General features: G+C 39.0%; 1 protein-coding gene across 6 annotated transcripts in view; it reads left to right on the plus strand.

The window, feature by feature from the left end:
* The window catches only part of FXR1 (FMR1 autosomal homolog 1), a 64,812-nt gene that overhangs the window by 4,012 nt on the left and 39,967 nt on the right, over positions 1 to 20,833 (plus strand). For all 6 annotated transcript variants that reach the window (XM_032174060.2, XM_032174058.2, XM_032174055.2 and 3 more), the window contains exons 2-3: positions 17,142 to 17,194; positions 18,948 to 19,041. In XM_032174060.2, coding sequence (XP_032029951.1) covers positions 17,142 to 17,194; positions 18,948 to 19,041 — 147 coding nt within the window. The remainder of the gene's footprint in view (positions 1 to 17,141; positions 17,195 to 18,947; positions 19,042 to 20,833) is intronic.

Below are 20,833 nucleotides of genomic sequence, written 5' to 3' on the forward strand. Positions count from 1 at the left end.
TGCGCTAACATGGCTGGCAATTTTTGTATTTTTAGTAGAGACGGGGTTTTACTATGTAGGCCAGGCTGGCCTCAAACTCCTGACCTCAAGTGATCCCCCCTCCTTGGCCTCCCAAAGTGCTGGGATTACAGGTGTGAGCCACCGCGTCCGACCATGAGTATAATTTTAAATACAAGTTGAAAGTAAGTCACTCAGTTTCTGGCTCATAGGAAAGTTTCCATGATGTTCCAAGGGAACCTGTAAGCTCTAAGATTTCGATCACTTTCTGCAGAAGGTAGAGTTACTTTTTTTTTTTTTTTTTTTGAGACGGAGTCTTGCTCTGTCACCAGGCTGGAGTGCAGTGGCTCAATCTTGGCTGGCTGCAATCTCTGACTCACTGGTTCAAGCGATTCTCCTTCCTCAGCCTCTTGAGTAGCTGGTATTTCAGGCACGCGCCACCATGCCCAGCTAATTTTTTGTATTTTTAGTAGAGACGGGGTTTCACCATGTTGGCCAGGATGGTCTCGATCTCCTGACCTTGTGATCCGTCCGCCTCGGCCTCCCAAGGTGCTGGGAATACAGGCATGAGCCACCGCGCCTGGCCAGAGTTACTTTTAGAGCTGTCTGCTTCAACTGTGTAACTGTCTACAAAACAAATCTCAAAGTACTATAGTATTTCTATAATTCCGTTTAGCTTGATTTAATATTAAGTGGAATTTGAGCGTAATCTAAATTATGCAGTAGGTATATTAATAATGATGACCAATAGAATTATAGTAAAATTGCTTTCAGAGATACGGTATGCTCACTTTTCAAGGTTAGTACAGAATCTTGTTAGTTGGTTTCATTGTGGAGATTTGTAATTTAAAAAAAGATAATTGTCTTAATATTAGGGCACCCTGTTAATTTAAAAATACATAGTTCCAGATACTTTAAAATAGTTGTTTTGCATATTTAAAAAGATAATTTTCATTAAAATGCTAAGGAATGAAGATTTAACTGAATGTCAAAATAAATGAGCACAACAGCTTTTATTTTCATTCACAGATAGTTGCAAAACGTGGAGGGGAAGGAAGGCTGGGATTTTTACTCTATCTTGCTGATGGTGATCACAGTTATTAAAAAGTCAACTTAGGCCGGGCGCCGTGGCTCACGCCTGTTATCCCAGCACTTTGTGGGGCCCAGGCGGGCGGATCATGAGGTCGGGAGTTCGAGACCAGCCTGGCTAACATAGAGAAACCCCGTCTCTACTAAAAACACAAAAATTAGCCAGGTGTGGTGGCACGCGCCTGTAGTCCCAGCTACTTGGGAAGCTGAGGTGGGAGAATCGCTTGAACCCAGGAGGCAGAGGTTGCAGTGAGCCGAGACCACGCCATTGCACTCCAGCCTGGGTGACAGAGTGAGACTCCGTCTCAAAAAAAAAAAAAAAAAAAACAAAAAACAAAAAGTCAATTTAAATGCATATTTCTTGTAAAGTTTTGTATTTTGTATTAGAAGAGCAACACATAATTACGAAAAATATGGAAGAAAAGCACATCTATCTAGAGAGATATTGTCAAGGCCCTGGCTTTAAATACTTCCAGAAAACATTATTTTTCCATATTTTTACTTTTATGTACCTGTTATTTTCTGTCAGCTATTTGTGCGTCTTCTGTAAGATAATAGTTTAAGATGACAGCCTGTTCTTTACTAGATTGTGTATTAAGCTTCTATATGTATTTCCTGATTTTCTTTTCCCAAGGACTCTATGAGGTTGGTTTTATTTTTTAGTTTTTATTTTTTAGTAGAGATGGGGTCTTGCTATTTTGATCAGGCTGGTCTCAAACTCCTGGTCTCAAGCAGTACTCCCATCTGGGCCTCTCAGAGTGCTGGGATTACAGGCATGAACCACTGAGTCTGGCCAGCATTAGGGATTTTTCAAAGTAAATTTTAGGATACTGAGCTTACATTTTCATTAGGAAAAGGACAGACACTTTGCTGGATTATCACTCTGAGTAAGTTCTTCTATCACAGTGTTTAAGGTTGTCAAATTAGCTTTTTTGTAGTGGGAAGACCAATATGCATTCATTCCATGATTGACACCTAATTCTTGTAATAGCTTTTAACTGGCAGGATCATCCAGGTAAACACCTTGGTTTTTTCATATGCAGTATGAAGCAGTTTTATTTCCTTTAACCTCTTTATAAGTTGTGAAATGTTTGCTAGTTTCTGTTGATGGCAGTCCCATCTACCTCTAGCAACTGTAATTAATTTTCATTGAGTACCCAGACTACTTACCAGACTTTGTAGGTGCCTTACCCGAATTTCCCATTTAATCCTGTCAACCACAGTGAAGTAGATAACATCACCATTTGAGAATACTGAGGCTAAGTGAATCCAGGTCTGTAAATTTAGATGCTGATTCAAGATTCAGACTCTGAAGTTTGACGCCACAGAACCAATTTCTTGAACCATTATGGTGCAATATTTTCTGAAGTACAAATATGTTTTGCCACATTATTACTAATTTTGAATTGTTACTAATATGAGGAGAATTATGAGGAATAAATTGGGAGGCTCCCAGAGAAATGATTTGAGCTGTGCCTTTGCTTTAGACAAATCTGCTCTTTCTAATATGGTAGCTGCCAGCCATGGAGCTGAAATGTACTAGTCTGAATTGAGATGTGCTTTAAATGTAAAATACAAATTGGGTTTCAAAGCCTTAGTATTAAAAAAAGAATGTGAAACACCTCAATAGTTTTTTTTTTTCTTTTTTTTTTTTTTTTTGAGCCAGAGTCTTGCTCTGTTGCCCAGGCTGGAGTGCAGTGGCACTATCTCGGGTCATTGCAACTTCTGCCTCCCGGGTTCAAGCGATTCTCATGCCTCAGCCACCCGAGTAGCTGGGATTATAGCTGTGTGCCACCACTCCCAGGCAATTTTTGTATTTTTGGTAGAGACGGGGTTTCACCATGTTGGCCAGGCTGGTTTCGAACTCCTGACCTCAAATGTTCCACCTGCCTCAGCCTCCCAAAGTGCTGGGATTACAGGCGTGAGCCACTGTGCCGGGCCAATAATTTTTTATATTGATTACATGTTGGATAATATTTTAGGTATATTAGGTTAAATAATACTGAAATTAATATTACCTGTTTCTTCTCATGCATTTTGTTTTATTTTGAGATGGAGTCTTGCTCTGTTGCCCAGACTGGAGTGCAGTGGCGCGATCTCAGCTCACTGCAACCTCTGCCTCCCGGGTTCAAGCAATTCTCCCGCCTCGGCCTCCTGAATAGCTGGGACTAAAGGTGCCCGCCACTATGCCCGGCTGATTTTTGTATTAGAGATGGGGTTTCACCATATTGGCCAGGCTGGTCCCAAACTCCTGACCTTGTGATCTTCCTGCTTCAGCCTCTCAAAGTGCTGGGATTACAGGCATGAGCCACTACCTCCTCCTTTTAATCAAGATAATTTATGCTATCAGTGTATTTAACTTGCCTGCCATTCTCTATCTTCAGCGTTTTTTGCTGTCTATTTTGGGAAGATGAACAGAGGTCTCTATTAGTAAAATAGCTGATGAAGTTTATTATTGTTGGCAAAGGGATGCGCTCTCGTGTTGAGATTTCTTCAGGATCAGGAGCCTCAGAGGCTCCTGAATTCCTTCCTTAATCTACATAATTAATCATAGGTAGCTGTTTTTGGTTCCTTTTTCATATAACCTTTTTAAAACAAAAAGGTTATATGAAATTTTCAGGTTATTTTCAAGTCTTAAATTTTGTTGATATATGTACTTAGTTCATAGTAAGCCCTCAGTATATATTTGTTGAATGATGTGTAATCTTAGTAACTGCTAACTTCGTCATTTCTGATTTTGGTTCAAACTGAACTTAAATGATTTTTTTAAAGAAGTTATGTTTTGATCTTGGTCAAGTTCAGATACTGTCACAAAACTTTATGCATACGTAGAGGGAACTGTATAGAAAAACTACAACAAGAAAGTCAGAATAGTTCTTTTTTTTTTGAGTCTAGCTCTGTCGCCCAGGTTGGAGTGCAGTGGCGCAATATTGGCTCACTGCAACCTCTGCCTCTCAGGTTCAAGCGATTTCTTGTGCTTCAGTAATTATTGTAGCTGAGATTACAGCCATGCACCACCAAGCCCAGCTAATTTTGTATTTTTAGTAGAGATGGCGATTTGCTGTGTTGACTAGGCTGAACTTGAGCTCCTGATCTCAGGTGATCTGCCTGCCTCAGCCTCCCAAAGTGCTAGGATTACAGGTGTGAGCCACCATGCCCGGCCTGGAATAGTTTTGGGTGGCCATTTGGAACCACTAACTCATGCCATTTCAAAGAGAACTGTTAGATAATACATACAAATGGGTGAACCTAACAAGCCGAGAACATTACTGGTATGTAAGCAGCAGTAGTAGTAGACACTTGTGTATTGTTAAAGAAATCTTCACATCCTCATTGTCCTTTTTTTTTTGTTTTTCCAAATTCAGAACAGTTACATGCTCAATACTAATGAATGCTGAATGCTTGCCTTGAATAATTTTTTTTCTTATTAGAGCTTACTCCATAGTTGGCTGAGCATGGTGGCTCTTGACTGTAATCCCAGCACTTTCGGAGGCTGAGGCGGGTGGATCACTTGAGGGCAGGAGTTCGAGACCAGCCCGGCCAACATGGTGAAACCGTCTCCACTAAAAACACAAAAATTAGCAGGGCATGGTGGCTGGTGCCTGTAATCCCAGCTATTCTGGAGGCTGAGGCAGGAGAATCCCTTGAACCCAGGGTTGGGGTGTGTGTGGAGGTTGCAGCGAGCCGAGATCACGCCACTGCACTCCAGCCTGGGCAACAGAGTGAAACTCCATCTCAAAAAAAAAAAAAAAAAAAAAACACTTGTAATAATTATTTTAATGTATAATGTAATTGGTAAATTTGTGGACTTTTTGAATTTGTGGAACAAGTATCCAGTGATTTGAAATAATTTTACTTTGTAGATTTAGTTGCATAGATCTTTTTAAAAAGTATGTTTGAAGTTAAGACATTTTTTTCATTGCAGTAGCAGCCTTGACTATTTGGTACTTGTCGGAATCAGATTACAACTTAGATCTTTTAGGTGTTGTAAGCATCTTTTAAGTTTATATCTTACAAATTCGAGATCCCTAGGGATGGAAAAATTAGAAGTGGGAGTGGTGATGCACATATGTGCTGTATGGAAAACATGTTGGCTGACAATAAGATATATTCTAACTCTTAAAAGTATACATTTACATACACACATGTATAATTTTACACACACGTAAGTATGATATAAAAACTTAGTCTTGTATTTTTTTCTTACTTTCTTTTTTCCCTCTGGTTGGTCTTCACCACCTGGGTCTCTCACCTCCGCCTCCATATTAGGTAACCTTTGTTTGTAGCATATGTACGTGGTTCCATGTATTTCACCATGCTTGTAGAATTGTAAATAGGTACGCATTCAGTTACAGGTATAGGGTTTTTCAGTATTACTGTATAAAAGTAGGATCATCCACATCTCAACTGTTTTCATGTGGAGTATGATTTATTTTTTAAGGTTATATAATCATAAGACTATATTAAATTCAGCCATTCCGCAGTTAATAGACATACACTTTGTTTTCAGTTTTTTGTTGCTCCACATAACTATTTCCATTGGATAGATATCAAAGAATGGGATAGCTTTGTGAAAGGGAACCTTTAAAAAACAAACTGTAATAAATGTTAAAAGATTACTTTCCAAAAAGGCTTCTGATGCTTCCTGTGTTCTCCATCAATAATAAATGGCAGCTCTTTTTCTTTTTATCTGTGCCAGAAATTGGCTTTATGATGTTTAATTTTTGCTAGTCTGTTGGATGTAAAGGGATATCTCAACTTGATCCCAGTTGTGAATTTTAATGTTTGTTTGCCATTTGAACTTGTTCTTTTAAGACTTGCCTTTGGCCGGGCGCGGTGGCTCAAGCCTGTAATCCCAGCACTTTGGGAGGCCGAGGCGGGCGGCTCACAAGGTCAAGAGATCGAGACCATCCTGGCTAACATGGTGAAACCCCATCTCTACTAAAAATACAAAAAATTAGCCGGGCGTGTTGGCGGGCGCCTGTAGTCCCAGCTACTCCGGAGGCTGAGGCAGGAGAATGGCGTGAACCCGGGAGGTGGACCTTGCAGTGAGCCGAGATTGCGCCACTGCACTCCAGCCTGGGGGACAGAGAAAGACTTCGTCTCAAAAAAAAAAAAAAAGACTTGCCTTTGTTTGCCATTTGATTTTGTTTTTCTAAGAATTGCCTGTCTTTTGCCCGTTTTTCTGTTGGGGTGTCCTTTGTCAGTTTTGGAAATCTTTTTGTATTATGGATATTAAGCCTCTGACCTAATGTAAGAGTGTCCACTATCCCACCTATTTATTTAGGTTATTAATTTTGAGGTAGAATCTCAAAATAAATAATACTGTGTCACCCAGGTTGCAGTGCAGTGATAGGATCATGGCTCATTGCAGTCTTGACCTCCCAAGTTCAAGCGATCCTCCTGCCTCAGCCTCTGGAGTATCTGAGACTACAGACATGTGCCACCAGGCCCAGCTAATTTAAAAAAAAAATTTTCTGTAGAAATGGGGCCTTGTTACGTTGCCCAGGCTGACCTCCAACTCCTAGACTCAAGTGATCTTCCTGCCTCGGCCTCCCAAAGTGCTGGGATTACAGGTGTGAGCCACACTGTGCCCTGCCTCCCCATCCTTTTGACTTCTTTTCTTGTATTGCTGGTCATAGTGAGATTTTAGTTTTTAACATAATTTTTTTTTTTCATTAAGGCTTCTGGGTTTCCAGTCCTGGTTAAGACAGTCTGTGCCCAGATTATACATACAATTTCTTAGGTTATTTTGGAGTTTTATTTTTACATTTAAATAGTATGTTAATATTTTTGCATATTTGTATGTATAGGCAGTTATGCTAGTGCCATGTATTAATCATCTCTGTTTGAAAGTTGTTTTTCTTGCATGTGTGGGAGTTAGGTACTTGCTCTCCTTAGCTGGATCTTCCTCACTTCTAGCATTGGGATGAGAGGTTGATGCTCAGCATCCTGGAGGGCTGGATCCCATTCCAGATTGATAGACCCTCCTGAGAAATACTACAAAGAGTCTGGGGTATTCTGGGAATACCACAGAGAGATCTTGAGAAGGGAACATTGTGATTTGCTTTTTGGCAAATAAGGCCAGTTAGGGATCTTATTTTCCTTACATTACTGTCTTGGATCCTCTCTTGTTATACACAGTAAGTAGTGGGATCTGAGACCTTACAGTGAAACCACTGTATTGTAGTGCCTTCATTTAGTGAGGCTTTTTTTTTTTTCCTTGCCCTGATAAGGAGCCCTTTTATAATCTGTTAACTATGTAGACAGTCCAGAAACTTTATTATGAATCTTTTAAATTACTTTACTTGTCATAAAAGCTCCAGGAAGATTTATCATGGTAGTTGTGGGGAGGGAGTAGCTTTAAGTACTCCTAGCACATCTTTGAGTGTCAGGGAGTACCACAGTTTAAGAATCTTCACCTCCTTTATTTTGCAAATAGAGAAATTGTTGTTGTTTTAGGAGACCGGTCTGTTGATCTGTCTCCCTATGTTGCCCATGCTGGCCTGGAACTACTAGGCTCAAGTGATCTTCCCGCCTCAGTCTCCTGAGTGGGTTGGGATTACAGACCCTCAGGCATCCTTCTTGAGAACTTTAAAGTTGCCTAGATAACGATGATGACCCAGATCTGGGAGACAAGTCAGACTTTTGCAGCTTGAGTTTCTTTTTTGTTTTTTTTTGAGACAGAGTCTTGCTCTGTCACCCAGGCTGGAGTGCAGTGGTGTGGTCTTGGCTCACTGAAACCTCTGCCTCTTGGGTTCAAGTGATTCTCCTGCCTCAGGCTCCCAGGTAGCTGGGACTACAGGTGTGTACCACCATGCCCAGCTAATTTTTGCATTTTTAGTAGAGATAGGGTTTTGCCATGTTGGCCTCGAACTCCTGACCTCAGGTGATCTGCCTGCCTCGACCTCCCAAAGTGCTGGGATTACAGGTGTGAGCTGTCGTGCCCAGCCTTCAGCCCGAGTTTCTTATCTGAACTATAAAGCACAGAAACACAGTTTCTCAGTTCTCCTGGTGATGGCACATAGGTCGTAGTACCATTCTAGATGTATGTGAGAGAAGTTAATTCATTACACACAGTGGATGCCTTATTGCATTGGGCTGTATTCTCCTAGAATTCTGGTTAAAAAAGATTGTTTGCTGTGTTCAGTTTTCTCTTTCATTTTGAAAATCCTGTTAAATGGATCATGCTGTGTAGGGTGCAGAGCAGGACAACAGATGAGATTCTGACTGTGGATGTGTTGATTTTAGGTGTCAGTAAACTATGGGTGGAGATGTCTGAATAGTTGGAAGTTGGGTTTAGAATCAACAGAATAGGTTGTTTTTCCATATAGAGATTTGGGAAATTAGTGGAAGATCAACCAATTTTTGTATTTTTAGTAGAGACAGGGTTTCACCATGTTGGCCAGGTTGGTCTCAAACTCCTGACCTCAGGTGATCCACCTGCCTCAGCCTCCCAGATTGCTGGGATTACAGGCGTGAGCCACCGTGCCTGGCCTCAATGCAATTTCATTATACATAAAACAGCATCAGTTGTCAGAGGCACTGTACCGTGAAGAAAGAAGAAATGTGCCAATTAATCTGAACAATGGTTATCTTTATTTTTTAATATTCTTATGTAGTTATTGAAAGTTACCCTTCTAACAGTCCCATACATAAAATGGGAAAGTCAAGCAAAAGAAATTCATTAAGACATATTCATATTCGGATATCTGCATTTCTTCTCAAAATATCTTCCTCAGTGCCATGGAGAGTATTGATGTTGTAAACCTACTTTAAAAGTGCTGTCCTGGCCGGGCGCGGTGGCTCACGCCTGTATTCCCAGCACTTTGGGGGCTGAGGTGGGTGGATCATGAGGTCAGGAGTTCGAGACCAGCCTGGCTAATATGGTGAAACCCTGTCTCTACTAAAAATAAAATTAGCTGGGCATGGTGGCACGTGCCTCTAGTCCCAGCTACTGGCAGAAGAATCGCTTGACCTGGGAGGTGGAGGTTGCAGTGAGCTGAGATCAGGCCACTGCACTCCAGCCTGGGCGACAGAGCAAGACTGTGTCTCAAAAAAAAAAAAAGGGCACTCCTCTGTTGTCTCCAGGATTTTCTTCCAATAATTTTTAACTCTTTTTGTGAGCTTTGATCCTGGTGCTTTCTAGATTTTATCAGAAGGTGTCAACAGACAAACATTCTGATAAGAAACCGCAGTCATTCCTACAGTGGTTCTTCATTGGTTTGCTGACTGAAATGCTACAGAAAATCGCAAGCAAACCAAGTTTGAGTACTAAAGAGTGACATTTATGTCCTGACTGACATGTGGCTATCAGCTATTCCAAGACGCCATCCATTGTAAGAAGCATCCTGACTTCAGAGATGTTAAATCATTCAAATTGATGGGTTGGAAAGGTAGACTGGGGCCAGAGTATGAATCAATAAATAAACTGATAATTGATCAAGGGATAAAAAGTGATAATAAAATCCATTGTGGCAGTTCTTGGAGAAAAAAAAACCCGAGGTGCTGAATTTTGCATGAATTATGTTAGTACCTTTTTCTCATGGGCTATATATTTTGTAATCAAATTTATCCACATCAGTAATATTTAACTGATGTAGTTGGGGTAAATGGAGAGTTAACCTAGTCAGAGGAAAGACCCTTCACTATTTAACAAACAGCCCGGTGTCTCTAATAAGGATTTATTTTAATCAGTTTATCTTTAGAAATACAGTAAGTACTTTACCACAAGTTTGCATCAGGAATTAAGCCATGAACTGCACTTTTTTCTTTTTTTAACATGTTTGAGAAGGCATAAAAAAAGTAATTTCTGACTGTTGTGCCAAATCTAGAGAGAAAAATAAAATGTTTAAATTTCATGCCAGCGATTCATGAGAAGAGAATTAAAAAGAAAAACAGTAGTCTTAAAGCTGGAGTGACAAACTATGTAAGAATACTTGATCAGGTTTGAGGGAAGCAGTAATGTGAGTCTGATACTTCCTTTTGCTTACTTAAGAGAATAAATGTGAACTAGAGGTATGATTCCTGACAGGTCTCCTGCTTTACCATGAAACTTTTAATAGGTTGGAATCTTGAGATCGGAGTAATTAAAAAGTTGGGTTAAGCCAAGGATAGTTCCTAACCTCTATTTAGGGGGATTGTACTGTCTGTTTTTTTTTTTCCTGGCCTTTTGTTGGCATTAAAAAAGAAAAAAGGCAGTTTGTTTTGCAATCAGAAAACTCTTCTAAGAATTTTGAAATGTGAGAGTTAAACTTTTAGGGTGTAAATCTTGGATTTTTTTGGTTCTGGACTTTGCATTTTAAAACTTCGGATTCAGGCTGTGCTGTTTCTGATTACATTTGGTAGTCTGCCAAATATTAAGGTTTTAAAGTTTCTGTTTACTCTTTTATAAAGTTTGTTTACTCCTTTATAAGGAATGTAAATTTACTGTTGTAATGAATTGCAGTGGTAGGAAGGCATTAATGGGTCTTAAATCTAAAGTAATAGATGAATTTGTAATCATAGTTACTTTCCAGTCAAAGGAATTTTTCTAGACTAGGACGGTATATTCTTAATGGGTTTATTAGGAATGTTCCTGAAGGGACATGTGTACAGATTTCTAAGCCACAACTCAATCAAGATATCTGATCTATTGATCAGTATTTTAAACATTAAAATTTTCTTTCAGCTTGAATCCAGGTTTTGGACAAGATAATTGCCTTACCAGTTGTGAGTGAGTTTTTGATACTTTGGGAACCTTGCCTTAAATATCTTTTTATGATAGGTGCCTTATTTCCCCTGATTAACATTACTATCAGACTCAATCCTTTAGAGTTTAAAACTATATGAATTGGCAAAAGGATTTCATCATTTGGTTCATAGTGATTTAGTGAAAAGAGCTCAAGACAGATGAGATTTTAAATTTGTACTTTTAACCTAGGGAGTGAAACTTTGGGGCTGTATAAGATGTGTATTGTTTCAACTTTCCTTCTTTAAAATGAGTGCTCTTATGAAATGAGTGGCTTATAAATGATATTTTGTGTGCCCTCATACAGTGTCATTAGGTGACTTTTCAGCCAGGGTCCATAATACATCTGTTCAGATTTTTTGCTATATTTGTAATATTAATCTTTTAACTCCTGAAATGTATTCATACCATGTTTCTTTCTGTTTAGCCTATAGGATTTTTTTTTTCCACAACAGCTCCTGTCAAGTTGAGAAACTTTTTGTTTTTCAGCTATATTCTGTAATTTCAAAAATATATTCATAAAGTAAGCAGATATCCTGTGTACTTTTTTCCCCCACAGGCCATTTAAGCACCCGTCTAAAAAAAAAATGAGTAGATCTTTATAGTAAGGTAGGATCTACAAGACACAAACTGAAGAGAAAAGCAAAGTTCAGAACAAATTGTAGCAAATGTTTTAACACTTTAAAGGAGATTTGTATATTATTAAAATTACATTTTTTCCTGTGAATTACTTGTTCACCTAGTTCATATCCATCGATACCTTTTCCATCAGCTTGTTCTTACTCACCTAAGAATATTTGAATTGGGGATTTAACCCTGTTGTGTGCTGTTTCACCCCCTGCCCCCTTTTCTCCTTTGTATGTGATGCTTTTATATTTTAGCTTCTAGATAGTATACTTCTATCAAACTTTGTGGCTTTTGGGTTTTGTTTTTTTGGTTAGAAAGGCCTTCCTTACTGCAAGGTTATAGACAATTGGCTCCTGCTTTCTGCTGGAATTGTTACTGATTTTTTTTTTTGAAGTTTGAATGTTTTATCTATTGATTTTTTTTTTTTTTTTTTTTCTGGTGGAGACGTCCATTTCTGTTTTCCCTAAGAATTATTTAAATGTTCCAATACCATTTTAAAAAGAGTCCATTCCTTCCCCATTTGTAAATTCCTGAATGACTTTAGGCCTACTTTTGGAATCTGTGTTCTGTTCCTTTAAAATATCTTTTCCATCTTCATTATTGTAGTTTTAAAATCTTTAAGGTTTGGTAAGTATAGAGTGTTATTGTTCCCTCCCATCCCAGCCCCCCCCCACCCCATTTTAGAGTTTCCTTTTTGAATGCTTTCTTTTTTAAAATTTTTTGAGATAGCCTTATTTTATTAGGTCCCCCCACCCCAAACACATACACACTCTTAATATTTCAGTGGGATCCCATTTAAATTGTAGGTTAATTTTAGGGGCATATTGAAATTTTTATAGTATCGAGGTCTCTAAGAACATGATGGTGTTTTACATTTTCCTAAATTTTGTATTTATTAGGGCTTCTGACATTTTTGTACATAGCTTCTGTGCATATTTCTGTTGAGGACACTTGTAGGATTTATTTTTTGGTTGTTGCTTTAAGTAGAATTTTTTTGTATAAAATTTTTATTTTAACAGCTGCCTGTTGTTTACATGTAGAAGGCGAATGGATTGTTAGTTAACTTGCTGCTTAAGTGAATCTTTGACTAGAACCTTTTTTTAAAAAATTGTTTTATACTAGATTGGTTTTGAAATTAGTTCTTTGGATAGTGCTTTTTCACTGCTCAAGGATTCCTTCTACTCCTTCCATCCCTACTTTCATTTTACACTTAATTTATGGCATTTTTTTTTTTTTTTTTTAGATGGAGTTTCGTTCTTGTTGCCTAGGCTGGAGTGCAGTGGCACTGTCTCGGCTCACTGCAGCCTCCACCTCCTGGGATCAAGTGATTCTCCTGTCTCAGCCTCCCAAGTAGCTGGGATTACAGTCATGCGCTACCACATCTGGCTAATTTTGTATTTTTAGTAGAGACGGGGTTTCTCCATTTTGGTCAGGCTGGTCTCGAACTTTGCCCGCCTCAGCCTCCCAAAGTGCTGGCATTACAGGCATGAGCCACCGTGCTCGGCCTAATTTATGGCATTTCTAGTTTTTTATTACATGATGCCTATTTGTTTTGTCAGAGTTATGTGGGCATTTTAAGATTTTTTTTTCCCGCCTATCCATAGCAAGCTGTGAACATTTTAAGATTTTGAATACACTTCAGATGTGTTATACTGCCTAGTTATTAATGATTATCTTAAATTGTAGTTAAGAGTTTCAAATGTAAACATTATTGGACTGTGTGAGTGAACAAGACAAGTGACCATTTAATAAGGATGCCTTAAAATCTTCCATGTCTGCATATGTATGGGAAGAAGAAAAAGAAATGTCAAAGGCTTTGTTCTGAGAAATATGGGACCTGAGCCAGATGGGTGTTGAATAGGAAGAGAGACAGTCAAAATCCCCAAAGATTGGATGGAGACTTAAAGGCATAAAGCCCTCTGCCATGTGCAGACAAATGTGGCTGTTACTGGTGTCTCCTGACTATTGGATTTTGGCAAAGACCCATCCCTGTCAATTTGGGTCTCTTGAGCAGGCAGGGAGACTTAGCATCATTCTGTTGGCTTGGGGAGTACAAAAATAAAAGTATTGACTGTGTCCTGTATCAAGTGGACTAAATTTTAGAGAAATCTGACCATTAGAAACACCTTTGTCTAGAATTTAGGACTTGGGGATTAGATTTTATGGAGTAGGATGTTAGAAATTGTTCACTACAGTCCAAATAGATTTTAAGGACTAGGTGTCAGGCCTTACTCTAGTAAATCTTAAGGCAGAATGATACTAGCAATAAGAGTAGATGCTCAAGGGCCAGGGCGTGGTGGCTCTCGCCTGTAATCTCAGCACTTTGGGAAGCCAAGGTGGGCGGATCACAAGGTCGGGAGTTCGAGACCAGCCTGGCCGACATGGTGAAACCGTCTCTGCTAAAAATACAAAAATTAGCCGGGCGTGGTGGCGCATGCCTGTAATCCCAGCTACTCGGGAGGCTGAGGCAGGAGAATCGCTTGAACCAGGGAGTTGGAGGTTGCAGCCATCTGAGATTGCGCCACTGCGGCTCCAGCCTGGCAACAGAGTGAGACTCCATCTCAAAAAAAAAAAAAAAAAAGTAGTTGTACAGAGCTATGTTTTAAAGTTTGTGAAAAATGTGCACTCAAAATTGATACTGATGTTTATGGTAGAAGTGTTCGTGGGAAAGGTAGAAGTGGTGATTTTTAGATAGAAAAAAAGGTTTTTATTACAAAGGAGAGTGAGATTATTATAAAGGTGAGAAAGGAGAGTGAAAGTTTCTAGTGATTTAGAGTTCTGATTTGAACTAATCCACTATGAATTATACAGAGACTAGAAAGATTAATTTGTGAGACTTTTCAAACTTTGAGAGTTTGTTGAAGAACTAGAACACGTTAGTGGAAGTTGAAAATATGGCTGTCTTCTGATGGAAGAGATGCTTTACTGATATTCATAAACATGGAAATTCCCAGTGTCTGAAATTTTTAAAAAAATGGCAAGGGTATAATACAGTTATGTTTGCTGGTAACATAACTGAATGCGCTGACCAAAGTGATTTTTGAAAGTGAATGTGGGCCAGGCGTGGTGGCTCACGCCTATAATCTCAGCACTTTGGCAGGCCGAGGCGAGTGGATCACCTGAGGTTGGGAGGCCGAGGCGAGTGGATCACCTGAGGTCAGGAGTTCGAGACCAGCCTGGCCCACATGGCAAAACTCTGTCTCTACTAAAAATACAAAAAAATTAGCTGGGTGTGGTGGTGTAGTCCCAGCTACTGGGGAGGCTGAGGCAGGAGGATCGCTTGAGCCAGGGAGGTGGAGGTTGCCGTGAGCCCAGATCACACCACTGCACTCCAGCCTGGGCAACAGAGCGAGACTCTGCCTCAAAAAAAAAAAAGAAGTGAATGTGCCCTACTAGAAATAGAGAAACTGGCCAGAAAGTCATTATTATAGCATGGTCAGATAATCAGAGCCTGAACTAGAGTGGCAACTCTTAATATTTAAATTTAGGGAGGATTAATTAATATCTCCAGAATTGCAAGGCAGGAGCTACTATAGCAGTCTTTTTTGTTTTTTTCTTTGAGGTGGAGTTTTGCTCTTGTCGCCCAGGCTGGAGTGCAGTGGTGTAGCCTCGGCTCACTGCAACCTCCGCCTCCTGGGTTCAAGCAATTCTGCCTCGGCCTCCCGAGTAGCTGGGATTACAGGCAGCTGCTACCACATCTGGCTAATTTTTGTATTTTTAGAAGAGATGGAGTTTCACCATGTTGGCCAGGCTGGTCTCGAACTCCTGACCTCAGGTGATCTGCCTGCTCTGGCCTCGTAAAGTGCTGGCATTACAGGCGTGAATCACTGCACCGGACCTACCATAGCAATCTTCAAGAGAAATGTATCCTGGGTTTTAGGCCTCAGTGAGTATGTTTGCATAGAAATGTCCCATAGCACACAAATAAATGAGACAACAGGCAGTTGGAGCTGGAGAAGAAAACTGAGCCATTCCCACTGCCAGTTTATGTTTTATAGTCTTAATTTGCTAATTTGCTTAGAAAAATGTCTAACACAGAGTACGCCCTTAAAAATTAGTTGTTGTGTTTTTTTTTTTTTGGAGATGGGGCCGTATTCTGTCACCCAGGCTGGAGTGCGCAGCTTGGTCATGGCGCAGCAGCATGATCATGGCTCACTGCAACTTCTGCCTCCCAGGCTCAAGTGATCCTTCCACCTCAGCCTTCCAAGTAGCTGGGACCACAGACACACCACCAGGCCCAGCTAATTTTTTTATATTTTTGGTAGAGATGGGATTTCACTGTCTTGCCTAGGATGGTCTCGAACTCCTGAGCTCAAGGTGTCCACCTTTCTTGTTCTTCATAGCTCTGGGCGCCCGGGCTTGCTTTGTTTTTTATTACTGTTACCCCTCTTCCATTTACTTTGTAAGTTTCAAAAAAAAAAAAAAAACAAAAACAAAAACAAAAAAAACCACACACAAAAAACATTTTTTGTTGTTGTAAGTTTGCCCTTTCCCTTTATTCTCTTCTTTCTTTTGGGTTTATTCCTTCAAATCTCTTTAGTGTTAGTTAATGGACTTTTGGGAAGGAGTGAGATAAACAGATGTGTTCATTTTTGCCTTGCTTTGACGAGGTGCTATACATGTGTTTATATAGCTAGTTTGCCTTGGACATTATGGAGTCTAGTGTGATAAAGATGTTTTAGAAAAGTGTTTCATATGTACCCCATGGTTGAAAGTGTATATAACCATTTGACTAACATTCAGTAATTTGCGGTTCTGATTCATAGTAATAAAAAGTCATTTAATGTTAGTTGTAATTACATAAGTGCCAAGGACTGCTTGCTTATGGTTACATAGTGGTGGAATCAGGATTTCAGCAACAGTAATTCTACACCCTAGTCCTTTGCTCTTTCTTGAGTATGTCAGATCTTATGGTTTCTTTCAGCTGTATTAATCAAAGGAAGATAGAGTAAGAAGGCTAATTTTAATAGTAATTTTAAGGCTGAAAAATGACCACCAATTGTTATTGAGAATCTGTATTCATTCCAACATAATCTTGAACAGTGTACTCACTATAGCCCAATTTTCTTTTGAGAGAAGTATGTAGGAAAAATAAGATTAAGTTAATGGCAAAGATGGTATTCAAAATGGAGTCATGCATTTTACTGAAGGTGGACTATAATATTGATAACATTTATAACAAAATTGGGTTCTTACTTTGTGCCAGGTACTGTGTTAAACATTACTTCATTAACTTCTCATAATTTTTCATTAGGTGGATGATACTGTAATTAATTTCATTAGATCAAAACTGTATTCAAGAATAATATACAAGTGATAGAGCTTGGGTATGAATGCTGGCAGCCAGTACTCCAGAGCTTGAACTCTTTGTCACAGTAGTAAATACTGAACTCTTAGTCAGAATACTAAATAACTGCCTTGCTGAACTAATACCTGAGATGTTCCAGGGATGTACATTTACTTTTGCTAATTCCCAGGTAGATGACACCGGGTGAAAAATGAGGTTCAGAGAGGTTAAGTAACTTAAAAGATCATATGTCTCATAAATGGAATAGATGGAAATCAAACTCACATCTGCCTAATTCCAAACCTTGTGTTCTTTCAGTACTCCCTATTATCTTTGTATCTCTAATACAACCTTTTAGAGTTATGAAGTGCTTTAATATATATGCTTTTATAATGTTTTTGTGTCTTGCAGGGATTTATCAAAGATGTTCATGAAGACTCCCTTACAGTTGTTTTTGAAAATAAGTAAGTTATTTTTGTTGACAAAGGCCTTGATTTTAGAGATGGCAGTGCCAAACTGTTTGCTTTTGGGTGTTCCTACTGCCAGTGGAAAAATGATTTTGCTTTTTGGGGATGGGGAGGTTTGGTTGTTTGATCATAAGTCTAGTTTTGATAATTCTTTATCTGTTTTTCTGTCCATAATTGTCACTTTTTTCATAACCCTCTTCTTTGCCAGACCATGTATAGATATGAATCAGTTTTGCAGAAATAGATGGCACAAATCAGATGATAATATGCTTAATACTTAAAAGCCCAGAATTTTCAAATGATGTTGTAGAAGGTCTTCCAGTTGACTGCTGGTCATCAGAATAAGTATTAAGCCATCTTTAATTGCCTGAGGGGTATGTAGTCTAAAAATGGGAAAGACAGCATGCTGGGCTTGGTTAGGAAGGGCTATAAAAGAGCACTGGGCTGGGTGCGGTGGCTCATGCCTGTAATCCCAGCACTTTGGGAGGCCGAGGCGGGCAGATCACTTGAGGTCAGGAGTTTGAGACAGCCTGGCCAACATGGTGAAACCCTGTCTCTACTAAAAAATACAAAAAAATTAGCTAGTCATGGTGGGGGGCGCCTATAATTCCAGCTACTTAGGAGACTGAGGCAGGAGAATCACTTGAACCCGGGAGGTGGAGGTTGCAGTGAGCCGAGACTGCGCCATTGCACTCCAGCCTGGGCGACAAGAGCGAAACTCCGTCTCCAAGAGCACTGTTTAATTGATGGTCAGAAAAAAACTGTTCAGCTTCCACTTTTAAGCTGTTTCTGGAATTGCCTGAAAAGATCTTTGCCTAACAGCTGCTTCATGTAGAAACAAGTGTTGAGATGATTTCTATCTTTGAGCAGCTGCCATTTGGACAGTAATGGTGAGAAGAAAGCATCCCCAAATCTTTTACTTGTCAGCTGCTACTTTGCCCAGCCTTGGCAGATAGAAACTTGAGGGACGTTTTATGTCATAGTGTACTTCCCAGACATATAAAATGACCTATGAGAAATTAGAGTAGGGAATAATTTTTTACTTTATAATTTCAGCTTTTAAAATACAACATAAAAAATGTCAGTTAACTGCTAAATTGGTTTAATACATTCATATTTGCTACAGAGTTAAAAGTAAGCTTTTTCTGGGTTCTAATTATAATTTATCCACTGTAGGAAAGATAAATGGAATGTGAGAAAATGGAATCTTTTGTAATTCAGCTATTCAAAATAATTGCTGATAATTTTCTATATTTCTGTGAACATGTATACTAAAAAGAGTTATACAGTTTATATTGTTTTGTAATCTATGAAATTGTGTTTCCTTTATTGATAGGTCATGTAGTTGTGAAACTATTTGAAATAAGTTGATACCACTACTATTTATTGGGCAGCTGTCCGAATCAAAGTTAGTCATCACTGTGAACTTAGCTTATTTCATTTGCAGAATAATGTATGTATTGCTCTTACAATGAGTAATTTGGGAGAATGCGTGTACTGCTCTTAGGATGAGTAATTTGGGAGGTAATATACAATTGTTAACAATTATGTTAATTATGAACTTCGTTAAGAGTCATACAAAATCTGTTCTACTTCAGTAACTAATTACTTGGGAAATTATTAATAGTATGAATGTTGTTTTTCTTCTCTTTAGGGAAAGCTAAATGATAAACTAACTTGAAAAAATATGCAACACCAGGCATAGACTATATATTTTTAAGTTGTTAATACACCTTTTCTAATCCTTCAGTTGGCAACCAGAACGCCAGGTTCCATTTAATGAAGTTAGATTACCACCACCACCTGATATAAAAAAAGAAATTAGTGAAGGAGATGAAGTAGAGGTATGTATTTTTAAGTTTATTTTCTTGTGGTGTCTATTTTTTTTGATTTAAATAAATACTCTTTTAGGAGAATTAGCTTAGTTGATGGAGGATAAATCTAATTCCTATTTTCTATTCTTTCTATTGGTGGTAATAGCTGTGTAATATAGCAGTGCTTGAGTTTTGGAGTTAGAATCGGTCTCACCTGTCCCATTTTTAGCTTTGTAGACTTTAAATTTATCATTATAATTTGGAAGTCATGGATGATAGTGCATTTGAATTCTTAAAAGAACCTAGCATAGAACACTATGCACTATGGTGTTACCCTTTTCCTTCATTTTGCTAATTACTTTATTAAATAATTTGTCTTAACGATTTGCCTGGGTGTCTTTATGAGGTGTTAATAGTTATTCTTTTACTATAGTGATCATTAACAGAGTTCACATGTAACAACGTGAAATATTGTAACTAGCTTTCTGCCTTCTACAATATTCTAGAAATGTCTGAGGAAAAATTTAAAAGTACAGAAAAGCAAAAAAATAAAAGAGGAGGGAAAGAAAAATCACAGCTCACAGATTAGTAAAACACTGTTCATGTTGTGCATGTTCTTTCAGGCTTGTCTCAGCATCCCAAAATGATGGGATTACAGGCGTGAGCCACCGTGCCCGGCCCTACAAACATTTTATTTTATTTTATTTTGAGATGGAGTTTCCCTCTTGTCTTCCAGGTTGCAGTGCAATGGCGCAATCTTGGCTCACTGCAACCTCTGCCTCCCAGGTTCAAGCGATTCACCTGCCTCAGCCTCCTGAATAGCTGGAACTACAGGCGTGCGTCACCATGCCTGGCTAATTTTTGTATTGTTAGTAGAGACGGGGTTTCACAGTGTTGGCCAGGCTGTTCTCGAACTCCTGACTTCAGGTGATCTGCCCGCTTTGTCCCCCCAAAGTGCTGGGATTACAGGTGTGAGCCACCGCGCCTAGCCATTTACAAACATTTTAAACGTACATATTCTGTACTAAGCACTTTGCAAATGATTTAGTTATCTGCCAATTTTATTTTACTTTATTTTATTCTTTGAGATGTAGTCTCACTCTGTCGCCTAAGCTGGAGTTCAATGGAGTGATCTCAGCTCACTCCAACCTCCTTTTGCCAAGTTCAAGCGATTCTCCTGCCTCAGCCTTCTGAGTATCTGGGTTTACAGGTACCCACCACCACGCCCAGCTGATTGTTTTACTTGTAGTAGAGACAGGATTTTGCCTTGTTGGCTAGGCTGGTCTTCTTTGAACTCTCATTAATCTAGATAATATGCTAGGAAGTCAAAAATTGCAGCACTTCAATCCCTGACAACCTTAACTTAGTGTACCCACTTTGGTGGAAGGAAGTCAAAGTTAAAAGAGTGAGTAAAGTGAATGCTTTACTCATTCATGAGGGACTTGGCTCATGGCACCCTGACATAATTTATACTTTGCTTTAGTAAAAGCAAACTAGTACACAGTGAACTTAGTGCAGATAATTAAAATCCAGGTAGAATTTTTAAATGGCAGTAAGTTAAGAAATAACTTTTTGTAAGGATACCTGTAACTATCTGTGTGTATTAGAGTTCTTGAGGAAAAGGTTACTGGTGGCATCTGGGGGAGACACGAGGAAACAAAGTGGTGAAGTGACTGCTGCAAATCAAGGAGTGTGAAGTGGGGTCCTTGGTGGGTGCTATATATGGCAGTGATGCTGCAGATTACTATGTTCCTTTGGACTTTAGATTTTATTGAACATGTTTTTCTCAATATTGTATCTCTTACAGTTTTCTGTGAGAATA

This window comes from Hylobates moloch, unplaced genomic scaffold, assembly GCF_009828535.3.
Source record: "Hylobates moloch isolate HMO894 unplaced genomic scaffold, HMol_V3 SCAFFOLD_13, whole genome shotgun sequence".
Lineage (NCBI taxonomy): Eukaryota > Metazoa > Chordata > Mammalia > Primates > Hylobatidae > Hylobates > Hylobates moloch.